Genomic DNA, 17,332 nt, shown 5'->3' on the forward strand with positions numbered 1-17,332 from the left:
AGATGGCTGGTTGGCATCACCAACTCGATGGACATGAGTTTGAGTGAACTCTGGGAGTTGGTGATGGACAGGGAGGCCTGGCGTGCTGTGATTCATGGGGTTGCAAAGAGTCAGACACGACTGAGCGACTGAACTGAACTGATACTGTCCTTACAAATCACTTGTAATATTGCCAGACTTCTGGAAAACTGAAAAAAGTACACATATACGACTTGCACAGAGAAGAAATACAAATGGTCTATAAATTCATGAAAAAATATTAAATGTTGAATGTAATAAGACACGAGAATGAAAACATGAGACACCAACTTTCACACTTTCACATGGCTTATGACAAGCAGGGATGCATCTTAAAAAGTAGTCTAGGGAAACAACATTCATTTCAAAACTGACACAGCAGAAATATCAAGTCAATATTGTATTTAAACTTAAGACCTTGGAAAAATTTTAAATGTTCAAAAATGAGTTCAGTAAACTGTGGTTGAGCACAGAAAGGAACATAATGCTACCATTAAGACTGTTGAAATAATATTTAATGACATGGGAAGATGTTAACCTAAGCAAAATGAAATAAGTAAGTATAGAATAATTATAGCTTACAGTTTTGCAAATTATACGGTTGTGTGTTAAAGAGGCAGGACAGGAAAGAGATCTTACTGCTAAAGGTGCTGTCTTTTGTATGACCTCATTTTGTCTTTATTTCCTTTTACTCAGCTCTATCCTCTGAAGTTTATGCTCTGAACAAATTTTATGTGGCAGTAAGAAAAAAAGATATTTTGAGCCCAGATCACACCCGTGACAACGAACTATGCCAGTGAGCCTGGGGATGTGGGTCTGGAATGCAGCCTTCCCTAGCATATTTCTCTCCTTCCCTAGCATATTTCCCTTTACTCCTGAGCAGAGTAGGGTGGGCAGCAGGGATCAGGGGATAGTGATGGGATTCTTAGGGTCTAGGGACTGAGCCTACCCTTTCTCCTGGGAACTGATTACAGCTGCCTCCATCTCCTCTCAGCATTGCACCATAGGCATGGCTCTAAGGACCATGTGACATCCACAGACCCACGGTCTGCAGTTCCCTGCCTCCTCAGCTTTCCGGGGTCCCAGAGCCTCGTGGGGCACCTGCAGATATCGGGCTGCAGCTGGTGTGGACACTGAGAAGGAAGAAGGCAACCGAAGCCCCTTAGAGAGCTGCCCCACTTTCAGTGCCTGATGCAGTTCAGTGAGAAAAAGAATCGATGGGCCATTGAGTGAGTGGTTCAGCGGGCTCTCTACTCTTGACCCTGGCATCCTGCCTCCCTAGTAGCAGAAAGCCCATCCTTACTGGAATAGCGGGGTTAGTACTTTTTAAAACATCACTTAGCAAAGTAGAAAACTGGTAGTCACATTTGGGGAGCTTTTGCTCATCCGTGAAATCCCAGGCAATCGATGGTCTAGAGACAGCGCTATCCAACAGAAAGAAATAGGATTCAGCCCACATATGGAATGTTAAGCTATCTAGCAGCCACGCTGCATTTTAATCATATTTTGTTCAACACAATTTATTGAAAATATTATCATTTCAACCTGGAACCAATATAAAATTAATACCACATTTAACTTTGGAGGTATTGTCTTTGACATCCAGTGTGTGTTTTCCACTGGCTGCACATCTCAGTTTGGACTCGCCCGATTGCAAGTGTTCATAGCCCTGTGGCTGCCGGCAGAGAACACAACTGGAGAGCTCTGGAGGCCCGCAAACCATTAAGGACCAACCACTGAGTGGACCAAGAAACCCAGGGCAAGGCCAAGTCGCCAGAGATCTTGTCCAGAAGAGGAGCGCCGCGCGCGGTGCAGTCGATGGCCAGCAGGGGGCGCGGGCGCTCTGCGGCCGCCGGATTTCTTGTGTTTCTGCTCAATCCGTTCTGGTCCCTGGTCGGGGGCTCCTTTGCAAAAACCCTGGTAGCATCTTCACCCAAGAAGAACACCCAGACATTTGGAGGTAGTCTGCGCCCTCTCCATTCCCCTTCTAAAAGTTGAGGACCTTTCCAGAAGGCCACACGCAGCAAGTGGTGGGTAAATATTCATAATCTAACAGAAGGCCTGAGTGTTCATTGGAAGGACTGATGTTGAAGCTGAAACTCCAATACTTTGGCCACCTCATGCAAATGGGCTGACTTATTTTAAAAGACCCTGATGCTGGGAAAGATTGAAGGCAGGAGAAGGGGACGACAGAGGATGAGATGGGGATGGCATTACCGACTCAATGGACATGAGTTTGAGTAAACTCCAGGAGCTGGTGATGGACAGGGAGGCCTGGTGTGCTGTGGTCTATGCGGTCGCAAAGAGTCGGACACGACTGAGCGACTGAGCTGAACTGACTGAACAGAAGGCCATGCTCAGTGGGAGGCCAAATGGGATGAATGAATGATTGTCATCCAAGGCTTTAGTGGGATGAATGAAAAATTCGGGTGGCTACTCTTTATTCCACATCTGCCATGTTAAGCTCAATGTCAGTATTTGAATACAAGGGCAGAACTGGCTGGAAGGCAAGACTCAAGACACTTATTGGGACATTTCCAAAGCACTTAACACACAACTCAACTGATCATCTCAACTAACTTCAAAGTTAATGCCCTCATTTCTCAGCTGAGGGAAATGGGGAATCCATCTTCCTGGGGACCCTGGGGAGACAGGAAGGGAGATGAGCTACCCCCATAGAGACTAACCACCCCTGAACAAGACCACCACTTCTCCCATTCAGTCATTCCTTCAGCAAATATTTATTAAGAAGCTGCTGTGTGTCAAACATTGTGCTCTGGAGCAGGATTGTCAAGAAGAAGAGCAGAGCCCTGCCTTGGAAGGTCAGCAGTACCTGGAGGACAGAGGCCAGCCAGGCCATAGGGGTTAAATCCAATCAGAGTGACTCTAGGACACAAGTAGAGTGTCTAGTCCAACATCTCTGGTCCAACATTCCTCCCTAACATGGCCAAGGCTGAGGTGGGGATTGTGTGCAGAGGGGAAGGCCAACCCTTCCACCCACTGGAGCACCCTGGAAGTCACTGCTGTGAGCCCCACACAGTCATGCTCCAGTGACTCCAAGACTCCTGCAGGTGCTGTCCTGGCTGTTCCCAGGAACCTGGTTGGAAACCTCTTTGGTGAGGCTTGCTCCTCATCCCCAAAACCCTGGGTGGGGAGTCTCACCCATGATGAGCCTTCCTAGGTGAAGGAAGGAACAGTGATCCTGCCTGGGAGCTTGGCGGGGCTGGTCAAAGCAGAGGTGAGTTAGGACACGTATAGGCAGAGGGGGCCCCTAACCACCACCCCACCTGTGAAAGCCAATGGCAGAAGCTCCTGACTAGTGGGAGGCTGCTGTGTGTGTTCTGCAGCCAGTAGAGTCCCTACCCCAGGGAGCCTATGCTCAGAACTGTACTGAGCTCCCAGAGTTATATAGCTGCTGATAGGTTGAACTCTGACCCCAAAGCCCCATGCTGATGCCCTAACCCCCAGGACCTGAGAACCTAACAGTATATGGAGATAGGGTCTTCAAAGAGGTGAAGAAGGTAAAAAGAGGCCTAATTCAACAAGACCAGTGTCCTCATCAGAAGAAGAGATGAGGACACAGACTCGCACAGAGGGATGACTGCATGAGGACACAGACAAAGGGCCTCCATCACCACGCTAACGGGAGGCCTCAGGAGAACCCCGTCCTGTAGACACCTTGATCTTGGACTCCCAGCCTTCAGAATTCTGAGGCAATTAAAGGTCTGTTGTTTAACCCCACCGCCCCGCCCCTCCCTACCCCGGTCTGTGGTATTTGTTATGGTGACCAGAGTTGACCAATACACAGCCACCCTCTGGTCCCTGCAGGCTCTGCCTTCCCCCACAGGCATCCATGGATGCATCTCTTCTTTGTCTCTTTCTAGCTTGTGAGGGAGGTTCTACATCAGACCACTTGTACCAGGGTTGGAATTCTGCAGACACTTTCAGCAGCCCAAGCTCCATTCAAACTGCCCTACACTCCCATGAGAGGTGGCCCCTGCCTTCTGACTTGTGTCTAGTTCCAGTCACTACCCCAGTTTCTCAGAGGCACTGATGTTCCTGGGAGTCCTGGCTGGTCCTAAACCACCAGACATGTGTAATCCTGCCAAGAGGGAGGAGGTGATTCGAGTTCTATCTAGGAGATTGAGGAGTAGCCTGGGGGAAGTGGAGGATGCTCCCGACCACAGAATGTAGAACACAGGGCACTTAAGTTTTACCATATGAAGTTATTAGTTTCCAATCTATTAAAGTCACATTTAGAGGAAAATGATAAAACAGACTGTGGGGAAGCAGACTTAGAAATCTACACTGGGACTTCACTGGTGGCACAGTGAACAAGAATCTGCCTGCCAACGCAGGCAGGGGTCGTGGGTTCAATCCGTAGTCTGGGAAGATTCCACATGCCACAGAGCAACTAGGTTCATGTGCCAAAATTACTGAAACACTTGCACTCTAAGCCCGCAAGCCACAATTAGTTAAGGCTTGTGCAAAGCAGTGAAGACCAAGCACAGCCCCCTCCCAAACCCCTACAAATTAAAACAAAAGAAAATAAATCACTGTGAGCCACAGAGGTGGAAACGCAGATGTCCAAGCGCTACCTCTGACCCAGTGGGCCAGCCCTGCAGATTTCCCAAGTAAAAATAACTGGGCACAGGAACATTGCTTATAACAAACACAAAACTGGAAACAACCTAGATTCCCAGCCACAAGACACTTAATGCTTCCAGCTCATTTAAATTGGCGATCATTAAATGGGCTTCCCTGATGGCTCAGTGGGTAAAGAATCCACCCGCAATGCAGGAGATGAGGGTTCGATCCCTGGGTCTGGAAGATCCTCTGGAGGAAGAAATGGCAACCCACTCCAGTATTCTTGCCTGGAAAATCCATGGACAGAGGAGCCTGGCGGGCCACAGTCCATGGGGTCACAAAGAGTTGGACATGACTGAGTGATGAGAATGCCCACACATAAGATAACAATAAAAATATGGCGACAATAAAAATATGCCATGTAAAGTGTGGGGGGAAACTATTCATATTCAATATACTATATATAACTACATGCTCTAATTACAACATAAAAATAGATATGCATGTTGATAGAAACTAGAAGGGAACAAGAAAAATGAAAAGGAAAGATTATGTATAATTTTTTTTCACTTTAAACTTCCTTTAATGTTTTAGGAAAGTTTTTTTTTTTTGGAACGCTTCACGAATCTGCATGTCATCCTTGCGCAGGGGCCATGCTAATCTTCTCTGTATCATTCCAATTTTAGTATATGTGCTGCCGAAGCGAGCACTTTAGGAAAGTTTTAATAGATGACACTTTAAAAATATTTCTATCTTCTGAACTAAAGCTTGTGTTCAACAAAGAAACAACTCAGTAGAAGGATAAGAAGGGGGATGTCTCATTTGCTAAACCCACTAGGCAGGCAGGAAAATACTGTTTGAGAAGAGAGAGAGAAAGTATAACCCCCTCCCTGGACCTGGAGCTTATCCCTTTTTACTCTGAAGACCGGAGAAGCCAGACTTTGGAAATAAAAGCACATTCAAGGCTCTGATCCATGGCTCTGCCTCTTGGTGTCAGGTTCCATTTTGGGGTAGATTCAGCTACAGCCGATGGCTTGGGAGCAGATGGTGAGGCAGAGGCTCCAACAGTGGGGACAGCCAGGACCAGGGCTAGAGAAAAACAGGGGTTGGTCTCAGCCACACAGAGTCTGAGATGGAGACAGGACAGGCAGCTCTATCCAGCGAGTGAGAGAATCCAACACAGGCAGAAGGTCAAGGGCTATGGTGAGGACATGACCCATTGGAAAGCAGTGAGAGCTCAGAGTCCCTCAACACTCAAGGACAAGGTGTGACGCGCCACTGGGACCCCAAAGGGGTGGCAGTGGGAGGTGATCAGGGCAGGAGCACAAATAATTGTGTTAAAAATGTATACAGAACTCCTAGCCCAATGGAAATGTAGACAAAAACCACAAACAGGCATTTCACCAACAAGAAAACACCTAGAGCCAACAAGCACACAAAGAGATGCCTGGCCTCCTTGGTTTTCTGTTGTTGCCGATTGTATGTTTTTAAAACTTTTATTTTGTACCGGGATATAGCTGATTAACAACGCTGTGACAGTTTCAGGAGAACAGAGAAGGGACTCAGCCATATATACACACTCATCCATTCTCCCCCAAATTCCCCTCCCATCCAGGCTGTCACATGACGCCGAGCAGAGTTCTCTTTGCTATATAATAGGTCCTTGTTGGTTATCCATTTTAAATACAGCAGTGTGTACATGTCCGTCCCAAACTCCCTAACTATCCCTCCTCCTCTTCCTTCCCCTGCTCCAGCAACCATAAGTTTGTTCTCTAAGTCTGTGAGTCTTTGTTTTGTAAGTAAGTTCATTTGTATCGTTTCTTTTTAGATTCCACATATAAGGGATGTGATACAATATTTCTCCTTCTCTGTCTGACTTACTTCATTCAGTTTGACAATCTCCAGGTGATCCATTTTGCTGCAAATGGCATTATTTCATCCTTTTTAATGGCTGAGTAATATCCATTGTGTATATGTACCACATCTTTTTTATCCATTTGTCTGTTTATGGACATCAAGGTGTTGCTTCCAAGTCTTGTCAATTGCAAACAGTGCTGCAATGAACATTGGGGTGCATGTATCCTTTTAGATCATGTTTTTCTCTGGGTATATGCCCAGCAATGAGATTGCAGGGTCATATGGTAGCTCTATTTTTAGTTTTTTATGGAACCTCAATACTATTCTCCATAGTGCTTGCCTCCTTGTTAATCAGGGAAATATAAATCAAGGCAGCAAGAAAGAAGCATTTTTCACTCACTCTATGACAAATGAAGAATCTGACAATGCCAAGAGCTAGAGAGGTTGTGGACCAGCAGCCTCTTCAACACGGCCAAGGAGAGTGAAACCAGTATTAACAACCACCTGGATTTTCCTTGTAAAGGAAACTGCCCCTTGGTGTATTACCCAAGACAAAGCCCCAAACACCTACCCCAGGAAACAAGTTTCAGAGAGTCCTCCAGTCTATTTGTGACAGCAGCCGTGACCCTGATGCCCACCAGCAGAAGGTGAAATATGGTAGGGGCATTTTCTAGCAGTAAATGTGAATCAACACCAGCTTAAAAAACAAAAGTATCTGGATCTTTATAATATGATGTGTTGTGGAGAAGATGAAGTCCAGGAAGCTACTTAGGTGATGGCTAATTTTATGTGTCAACTTAGCCAGGGCACTGTACCAAGATACCTGGTCAAATTTGTTGTTGTTTTTTAGTCCCTAAGCTGTGTCTGACTCTATCACCTCATGGACTGTAGCCCGCCAGGCTCCTCTGTCCATGGGATTTCCCAGGCAAGGATACTGGAGTGGGTTGCCATTTCCTTCTCCAGGGAATCTTTCCAACCCAGGGATTGAACCCATGTCTCCTGCATTGGCAGGCAGATTCTTTAGCACTGAGCCAAATACCAGTCTTGATTCTGTGGTGATATTGTGTAGGCGAGATTAATGTTTACATAGTCAACTTTGAATAAAGCAGATTACTATCCATAATGTGGGTGGGCCTCATCCAATCAGTTGAAGGCCTTAAGGAAAAAAAAAAACCTGGTTCCCTTGAATAAAGGCTTTCCCTAGTGGCTCAGACAGTAAAGAATTTACCTGCCAATGCAGGAGACACAGGTTCGATCCCTGGTTTGGGAAGATTCCACATGCCTTGGAGCAATTAAGCCTGTAGGGTTGAACTACCAAGCCCACACATTCTAGGCCCCATGAGCCACAGCTCTTGAACCTGTGTGCCACAACTGCTGAAGCCCACACCCCTAGAGTCTGTGCTCAGCGACAATAGAAGCCACTTCGATGAGCAGCCCCTGCTCGCCACAACTAGAGAGCACTCTCTCACAGCATCAAGGACTCAGCACAACCAAACAATAAAAAAGCAAAAAAAAAAAATTTTTAATATATGGTAGACCAAAGATTTTGATCAATCTAATTCTATGCATAAAATAAAAGCATCATACATCAGTATGTATATTATGAATATATGTATATACACATATATGTGTAAATTCGCATTTAAAATTTTGCATAGGAAAAGCTCAAAAGGACAGACACTGCTGTCTCTGGGCAGGGGGTGGCTCTTCATCAGGGAAGAGCTGATGATGCAGTCTAAGTCATTTATATTCTCTTACTTTTGCTTTTCTGTATTTTCCAGTTTCCACAATAAAAATATATTTTTTAAAAGAGCTTACTTCCTAATAACAAGAGGGGAAACTCAGTAACATTACCAGGATGCACAGCTGTAACTTAACTGTGATTGCCTATTGTGTGCTATTTTCATGCAGTACTGAGTGGTCAAAGACATGGGGAGTTGAAGACCTCATTCTTCTTTTCAACTTAATTCTGTTACATATTTACCAAGCGTTCACTGTAAAGTAGACACAAAGATAAGACATGGTCCCTACCTTTAAGGAGCTTGCAGACCAGTAGGAAAATAAATCTTGGGAAATAACTGACCACAGAACAGAGCATGTAGCAGCTGTGAGAATACCCCGACTGCTGTGTGTTTCAGCCAAGCAAGGTGGCCCCAATGCCCAGAGGTGCTTTGAAAACCTTTGTGGAAATTCTAAATGGGCAAGTGACCAGTCCAGAGGATTGCATGCTGAAGCAGGCAGTGAAAATGAAAAGGTTACAAGAGGGCAAGGAGGGTAGCAAAATTTATTTGGGATTTTTTTTTTTTTGGCTACTCTGCATGGCTTACAGGATCTTAGTTCCCTGACCAGGCACTTTTCACAGTGGTGAAAGTGCCAAGTCCTAACCACTGGACTGCCAGGGAATTCTTCTATTTGGGATAATTTATACAACATTTCAACAACTTGAGGATTTACTTTTAACTTTTTATTGGACATAATTTCAGACTTAAAGAAGTTTCAGGACTTCCCTAGTGGTCAGTGGCTGAGACTGCATTCCCAATGCAGGGGCTCCAGGTTCGATTCCTGGTCAGGGAACTAGAGTCCACAAGCCACAACTAAGAGTTCACATACTGCAGCTAAAAGTCACACGTGCTGCAACAAAGATCAAAGACTGTGCATGCTGCAATTAAGACCCAATTAGTGCAGCCAAATAAAGAAAGAAAAAAAATTTTTTAAGAAAAGGCCAGTTAGAAACACACAAATCCATTAAAAAAAAAGTTGTGGGGCTTCCCTGGTGGCTCAGTGGTAAAGAATCCACCAGCGAACTCAGGAGACAAGGTTCGATCCCTGGTCGAGGAAAATTCCACACGCCACATGCCACAGAGCAATTAAGCTGGTGCACCACACTACTAAGCTGTGCTCTAGAGCCTGGGAGCTGCACTACTGAGCCCACTACTGAGAAGCCTGCACACCGCAACTAGAGAGTAGTCCTCACTCACTGCAACTAGAAAAAAGCCTGAGCATCAGTGAAGACCCAGCACAGTCCCCCCAAAAAAGAAGTTGCAAAGTTAGCACAAGGAACTCTATACACTTCACTCATCCTCCAACTGCTAATGTTTTCCCATATCTACTTCATTGCACTCTGTACATGTGTGTCTTTTTCTGAATCCTTTGAGTGTAAATTACAACCATGATGCCTGTTTTACTTCTAAATATTTCAGGGTGTATTTCCTAAAAACAAGGATATCCTCTTACAAAGCCACAAGGAAAATGATCAAAATCAGGAAATTAACATTAACACAGTATTATTTTCTGATCTACAAACCTTATTCGGATCTCATCAATAGTGTTCTTTATGGCAAAGAAATGCCCCAATTGAGTTGTCGCATCTCTTCATCCTGCAGTCTTCGTCTCTCGTGGCACTGGCATTTCTGAAGTTAGTTTGCAGCCTCTGATTCTGTGGATGTTCGTTCAGTGTAGGTTTGTCAGCTGTTTCCCCCAGACTAGATGCAGGTTCTGCATTTCTGAGAGGAATACTACAGAAGTGATATGTGTCCTTCTCGGTGATTGTATCAAGAGACACCTGAGGTTGATTTATCCCATTCAGGGTGACGTTATCCGTGATCACTTGGTTAGGGCAGTGGCTGCCAAGCTTCTCCAATGCAGGGTTACTGTTTTTCCTTTTGTAATTAACAAGTACTTCAGGGAGATTCTTTGAGACTAGGTCAATATTCACTTTACTCAGCAAATTTTCACTTACTGTTTTTAGTATCCATTGATGATTCTTGCCTGAATCAGTTGTCACTGTGATGATTGCTATTATGCTTCATATTCCATCATTTCTTCTATACTTGTCACTTTGCTTTCTACTGTAAAGAGCTTTTCTTTCTCTCAATTACATATTAATATCAGCACATATACATGGAATACATCTTGTTTTATTCACTGGCTTATAATCTGTTACTATTATTCTTTATTTGATGCTTAAATTATCTCAGATTTGGCTAAGAGGGGTGTCCTTTTGACATGTCCCACTTATTTTTTGAGCATTTACTTACTTTCTGACACAAGAGATTCTAGGCTCAATTTGTGCTTTCTCTCCTCCAGCCCTGAAATCAGCCATTTCTCCAGGAAACTCTGGTTCCTTTCAGTACAGAATGGTATTGAGAAACCAAGGTCTGGGCACTAGGAGTGCTCATTGCTCCCGGGGTGTCATTGCTTCTCAGAAGTATGTATATAAATAAATACATCCATACATATGTCTGTGTGTGTACTGCTACATCTCTGTATGTGTCTATTTCCATATTTATCTGTGTGTGTATGTTCATATGTTTATTTGTATGTGTATGTGCATGCACATGTGCATGTCTGTGTAATGAAACCACTAGCTCGTATTGATACCTCTGATTCTAAGCCAGTGCCCTACAGGGCATGTTCTTATCTTTCCGGGCTACATTCCTAACTTTTACCGGGTAAAGATTTCTTTAAAGGCTATGGATGGAGTTCAGGTCATTCATCATTACTGCTGGCCCTGGAAACCTCCTTTTCCCTTCCATATGGCCTTGCTTGTGCTCAGCATGGACTTGGGCATCGCCAGTCATTGTCTAACTGAATGAAGGGCAGGCGGAGGAACCCAGCAGGGGCCTGGTTCAGAGCAAGACAGCCTTCTGGAAGATACAGAGGAGGCTGAAGCAGAACCCCTAAGAGCAGGGGGGTAGAACACTGGGATATTCTGGATGAAATGAGAAGCAGAACAGATGGCTGTTGGCTGGCTCCATGGAAAGACCACAAGTGACCTAAGGGTGCTTGGAAAGGGCAAACCTGCTCCCCATGGCAGCTGGGAGAAGAGTCCTGACTAGAGGCTTTGTGGGCACAGCTGGCTCTAGCTGAGCCACTAGGACAGCTGGGAGGAGGCCCTTCATATCCCCCTGTCACTGAGGAGGCCAGCTCCCTGCTACTTAGGGTGTGAGTGGGTCCAAACACGAGTGACCTGAGTTACAGCCTCCTCAGACCTGCTTATCCATCGCCAGCTGATACATTTTCCGACTCTTCTATTTTAGGGATGCTGTTCCTTTTTACAATAGTTGTATTTGGGATATCAACTCTCTTGTCCAACAAATGTACCTCCTAAAGAAAGATGAAAGTCCCTCTGGGTTTTATGTTCATGGTCTCTCAACTCAACACCGGGTCTCTGCAGAACATGGAGCCTGGAGGAGAGGTCTGGAGGAAGCTCAGTCACATCCATGAATTACACTCACAGGGCAAGGCCGTTTGGGGCCCTCGTGTGCCAGCTGCACCACTGAATGGTCTGCACACATCTCACCGCTGGGAAGCAGGAGTGAAACAGTGGAGGCCTGCTACATTCCAAAGAACACATAGCTCTTCCTGGGACTCAGGGAGCTACGTGGGAGGTGGTGGATGTGAGATAAATAAGCTTGACGGGTGTGCGAAAAGCAGTCTCTCAGCCTCTGGGAGTGCCACAAAGGTTTTATTTTTTTAAGGTCAAGAGAAGCTATAAATCAGGGAGGGGGAAGGCTATTGAGTTAAGTCCCAAGGCTGAGAAATGGTACCCCTTGGAACCCAACACCAATGCAAGGAATTGATTTTCTACCTCTTGGAAGACAAAAATCCCTAGAATAAACAGCAGGTGCAGGCCTTCTTCCCAGGCTGGATGCAGTGATCTCTTTAGATTATTCTAGAAGAACACACCTGCTTCCAGACACCCAAACTCAAGAAAACATCCCTGGAGACTTCAACACATGCCAGCCGACTTCTGGGCCCAGAGCATCAGCTGAGATGCATCTGCAAGGTTGGGTGCCCTGTCTGGGGATCACTGTGCCAATGCCCTCAGGGATGGCGCCCCTCCACACTGGATTCTGCTAAGTTCACCTTCTTCCCTTTTTTCCTTCTAGATGGGAAAGGACAGAACAGGCCAGGAGGTCATGCGGCTTCTGAGCAGCTCACAGCAAAAAGGCCGCTACAGATTTGACCACGAATACATTTGACTCCCCACCCCCACCCAGTCTCTCCTGCCTTCCTTGCTGACTCTGGAATCTTCTACTACCTCATCTTCCCCCCTGCTCTGGCACCAGGGCTCATTTAGGTGGTGGGCAGCACTTCGCTTGCTGTGGGGAGTTAGGTTAGCCAGGGCAAGGACATGCATTCAGACTGAGGTTGAGAAGTGCCTCCCGATGCAAAGTGGGAGACAGTCTATGAAATAAGGCCCCTTCACCCCTCAGATATGTCAATGCCAAGGACACAGACAGGCAGAGGCGGGAGCAGCTCCAGAGTGAAACAAGGAAGGGTGAGGGCCCCCTGGATGCAATGGGATCTTCTGTTGCTACAAAGGACATAATTGGGACATTTGGCAATATCTGACTCAAGTCTGTCAATGAACTTCCCTTCCACCTCCCATCGCCATCCCACCCCTCTAGGTTGTCACACAGCATTAGATTTGAGCTCCATGAATCATACAGCAAATTTCCACTGGCTATCTACTTTACATATGGTAATGCATGTTTCAATGCTGGTCTCTCAATTCGTCCCAGGCTCTCCTTCCCCACTGTGTCCACAAGTCTGTTTTTTATGTCAGCATCTCCTTTGCTGCCCTGTAAATAGGACCATCAGTACCATCTTTCTGACTTACTTCACTTGGTATTACAGGCTCTAGGTTCACCCACCTCACTGTGTTCATTTCTTGTTTTTGATCACTATACTCTGGTTAGGCAAGAGAAAAATCCTTGCTTTGGGAAAGAGATGCTAAAGGGCATCACACAAGTGATTCTCAAATGGTTCAGGAGGAATAAAAACTAGAGAAAGAGAGGTGATGAGGCAAATGTGGTACCATTTGGGGGATCTGGGTGAGAAGGACTATTCCTCAACTGTTCTGAGTTTCAACTTTAAGCATAATAGGAAAAAATAATAGAAAAACAAAGGCGTGACCTACAATGTCTGACCCCTTTCTCCTTCTCCTGGCCTGAAACCAGGAGAAGGCTCTGGCCATCTGAGGACACTGGCCCCCAGCCTCCTCCCCTTACCCCCCTGACTCACAGGTCTCCCCAGCCCTGGCAAGGCTCACTGCCATCTGCTGCCTCCTGCTCAGCCTCCAAGCTGCTCCAAGTGGCTGGAGACAGTGTGCTTCTGCCCTGGTCTTAGCAGGATCCTGAGCTGTTTAGGGATTCTCATCCCAGCCAAGCCTCATAGGTCTTCTCGGCCTCCTTCTTGGCATATGGCCTCGCTCTTGGGCACTGGAGCAGACGCAGGAACAGTTCCAGCTTCTCTGCTGTCCACCAGAAGCTCCTGTGTCTCTCCTCCACTCTCCCTGGTATCATGAGCAAAAGGACAGATTCTTGCCTCCCATGGCCCAGCCACACCTCCTATACCCATCTCCAGGTTCATGCTTTTCTTTGTTGGTTACTATTCCACATGGCACTAGCAGTAAAGAACCCAACTGCCAGTGTAGGAGACATAAGAGACGCGAATTCGATCCCTGGGTCAGGAATATCTCCTGGAGGAGGAAATGGCAACCCACTCCAGTATTCTTGCCTGGAGAATCCCATGGACAGAGGAGCTTGATGGGCTACAGTTCACGGGGTCACAAAGAGTCGGACACGACTGAACGACTCACACACACAATCCCCTCTGTCACCCGGGCAGCTCTTGAACCCATAGTCCTGCCCTCGCTAGCAATGTGACATATGGCTTCCATGCTCTCCCCCAAGGTGGCAGCGTCAAAGACAGAATTTAGAATTGGAGACTTGAGCTGCAGCCTCTGCTCCACTCCTTAAGAGCTGTGTGATTCTCCACCTATTTCTAGGACGGGCAGGAAACGTTTGTCAGGTTCAGTGTGAACTGTGACACCTGACCCCTGGCCTCATTCTCTCCCCATATTTCTCACTTGTCCTTGTTTTCTCTATGCGGCCTTCTGGGAGCTGATGTCAAATCCATGCTGTCTGCTGGCAGCTCCCAAACCAGCATTTCCACAGGTGCCCCTCGTCTTGACTCTGCTTCTCTGGGTCCCACAGCTGCTTGGACACTCCCTGCCCAGCACCCAGCTGGCTGCTCAGACTTCACATGCCAGTACTTAAGATTCACACTCACTCATGCTGGATTTGCCAAAAGGCAGTCCCAACAAGTGCTTAAGGCCACCAAGAGGTAATAAACTTCCCAGGGAAGAATTTGGTATTCCAAAAATGCATCAAAGCAGTTCTTCCTGTTGGGTCCTGTCTATTGTGAATTTCATAGGGGAGGAAAACCTCACATTTGCAGCATCTGAATCTCTGAAGTCTTAGATCAGTGCTCTTACCATCTCAAACAACAGCCTCGAGAGCAGTCACTCAGAACACACACTCTAAAACCACCCTTCACTCTTCTCCCCTGTTTACACATCCAGTTTTTAAATCTGGTCCTTTCTCATGTCCTCAAAGCCCCAGTGGCTCCTTCTCACTCAATCAGCTGCATCCAGCCCCCGCTGGCTTGGGTCTGCCAGGTGGTTGCTGCCTCCTGACTAAGCCCATCCATGCTATCCTCTGCCATGGTCACCTCCTCTCTGTCACACTCCTGTTCACATAGCTCCAGGGGCTCCCCCTCAACTCAAGCCCAGTCTCCTGCCAACATGTGAAGGCCTCCCCACTGGGCCCAGGTTTAACTGCCTCCAACTCTTTTGTTCACCACCCACTCCTCACAGACTTTGGGCTCCAGCCAAACTAGACTTTTCACCATCTGGGAACACATGTTCCCTCTGCCCAAAATAACCTACATTCATCTCCACCTGTCGAGATCTGTCCTTGAAGGGTTATTTAATAAATAGTACTGGGACAATTGGTCATTTGAAGGAAATTTTTTAGATTCTTCACTTGATACTATTCACCAAAATGTATTCAAGATAAACTAGAGTTAAAGATGAAATAAAAATATATGATATAATCACACCTATTAAAAATTGAACTGTAAAAAGTCTGGAAAATGTATAATTTTCAAATAGATAAAAAGGGAAAAGATGCTAAGCTTAAAATCCAAGAATGAAATTTCAAAGGAAACAAAGCAGGAACTTCCCAGGTAGTCCAGTGGTTAAAACTTGCATTCCCAATGCAGAGGGCACAGGTTTCATCTCTGGTTGGGGAACTAAGATCCCGCACAGCACAGACAAAAAAAGGAAATAAAGCAATGTGTCTAACTCATTAAATAGGATTTGACATTAAAACTGAACTGATAAGGAATGAATATATGGGTAGAAAGTCCTTCACATGAACTGAGTGTTGGGGTCCCCTATGCAGAAAGTGGTTTGGTTAGCAAGAAATTAGAGAAGGAGCTTCATGGACATCTTTTATGAAGGTTAAGTGATGCCTGACATCAAATTTCTTCCCTAGGGATTTCATATGTCCAAATTCACTCCAAGACTGAAATGTTCAAGACCCCAAATTTGATGCTTTCCCCTGGACTCTTCTGTGTTTAGTTGAGAGGTATTACTCTAATTTTGTTTGTTTGGGTCTTTTTTATGAATCAGGATGAAGAGTGATTAAACACTTGGGGAGGGGCTGCCCAGTGGTTAGGTCTCAGAACTTCCAGTATAGGGAACACAGGCTGGAGAAGTAATATCCCTCATGACACATCCAAAAAAAGAAGAAGAAAAACTTGGGGAGTGCTTCTTCTGTGCCAGGTGAAGTGCTTTATGTGCATTATCTCACTTAATTCTTATAGCAACTCCACAAGATAGTTACTATTATTCCTATTTAACAAGTTATGCAACTAAGGCTTAAGAGGTTAATTGACGTACCCAAAACCTCACAACTAGTATGGGATTCAGACCCAGGCAGAATGACTCTTAGCACACACCTCCCCCCATCAAAAGATACACATTTTACTTTTTTTTTTTTAATATTTATTTATTAGGCTGGGCTTCCCTGGTGGGTCAATTGGTAAAGAAGCCGCCTTCAACGCGGGAGACCTGGGTTCAATCCCTGGGTTGGGAAGATCTCCTGGCGACGGGAACAGCTACCCACTCCAGTATTCTGGCCTGGAGAATTCTATGGACTGTACAGTCCATGGGGTTGCAAAGAGTAGGACAAGACTGAGCGACTTTCACTTTCACTTTATTTGGCTGTTGCCGGTCTTAGTTGCAGCATTGAAATCTTTAGTTACCACAAGTGAACTCTTGGTTGAAACATGTGGGATCTAGCCCCCTATATTGGGAGCATGGAATCTCAGCCACCAAACCACCAGGAAGTCCCACTGTTCACTTTTTAAATCCATTCCTGTTTCTCCACACAATGTAACACATGAAACAAGTATTCTTCCAAGTTAACGTGTAAAACGGTTACCAGTCCCTGTACGTACGTGCTTTATAAAAATTAACTCCTTTCCTAAACTCCATCCCCACTACCACTACTTAGTTCAGGCCATCATTTTATCTTACGCCACTGAGACGGTGATGATGATGTTACCAAGCATGTTCCAGGCACTATGTACAGTATTCCACGAACTAAGAGTACGTATTTATTGAGCACTCACTATAACTCAGTCATTATGCTAAATATCACTCACGGATTCTTATACAGCAATCCTATTAGGTTAGTTTTGTTTTGAGTACCCCAACATCTTCCTCCCTTTAATTCCTCTTTCGTAAATAATAACTGTAGTCCGGTATAATCTCCCTAGAATAAACCGCATTTATTTAAAGCGTAGTTTGAATCACTTTCGGCTATCTGTAAAACCACCACCACAAACAAGATGCAGACTGTTTCCGTCGCCCGTAAGCTTCCAGAGTTCCTTCCCAGTTTGGGTCTCCAGGATCCCCAGACCCCCGCGGACCCGTGACGTCACTGCCCTGCGCCCCGCAGCCGCCGCCTTGCGCGGCGCTTCCGGCAACGAGAACGTGGGGGCGGGGCGGGGC

The 17,332-nt window shown here is 45.8% G+C and overlaps 1 protein-coding gene across 1 annotated transcript in view; it reads left to right on the top strand.

Annotated features, from left to right (window-relative positions):
* The first annotated feature begins 1,836 nt into the window (after positions 1–1,836).
* PURB (purine-rich element binding protein B) overlaps positions 1,837–17,332 on the top strand; it is an 18,069-nt gene continuing 2,573 nt past the window's right edge. Inside the window, exons 1-2 of the mRNA XM_010829114.1 lie at positions 1,837–1,978; positions 17,217–17,314. Coding sequence (XP_010827416.1) covers positions 1,837–1,978; positions 17,217–17,314 — 240 coding nt within the window. The remainder of the gene's footprint in view (positions 1,979–17,216; positions 17,315–17,332) is intronic.

Source organism: Bison bison, unplaced genomic scaffold, assembly GCF_000754665.1.
Source record: "Bison bison bison isolate TAMUID 2011002044 unplaced genomic scaffold, Bison_UMD1.0 scf7180017864499, whole genome shotgun sequence".
Taxonomy (NCBI): Eukaryota; Metazoa; Chordata; class Mammalia; order Artiodactyla; family Bovidae; genus Bison; species Bison bison.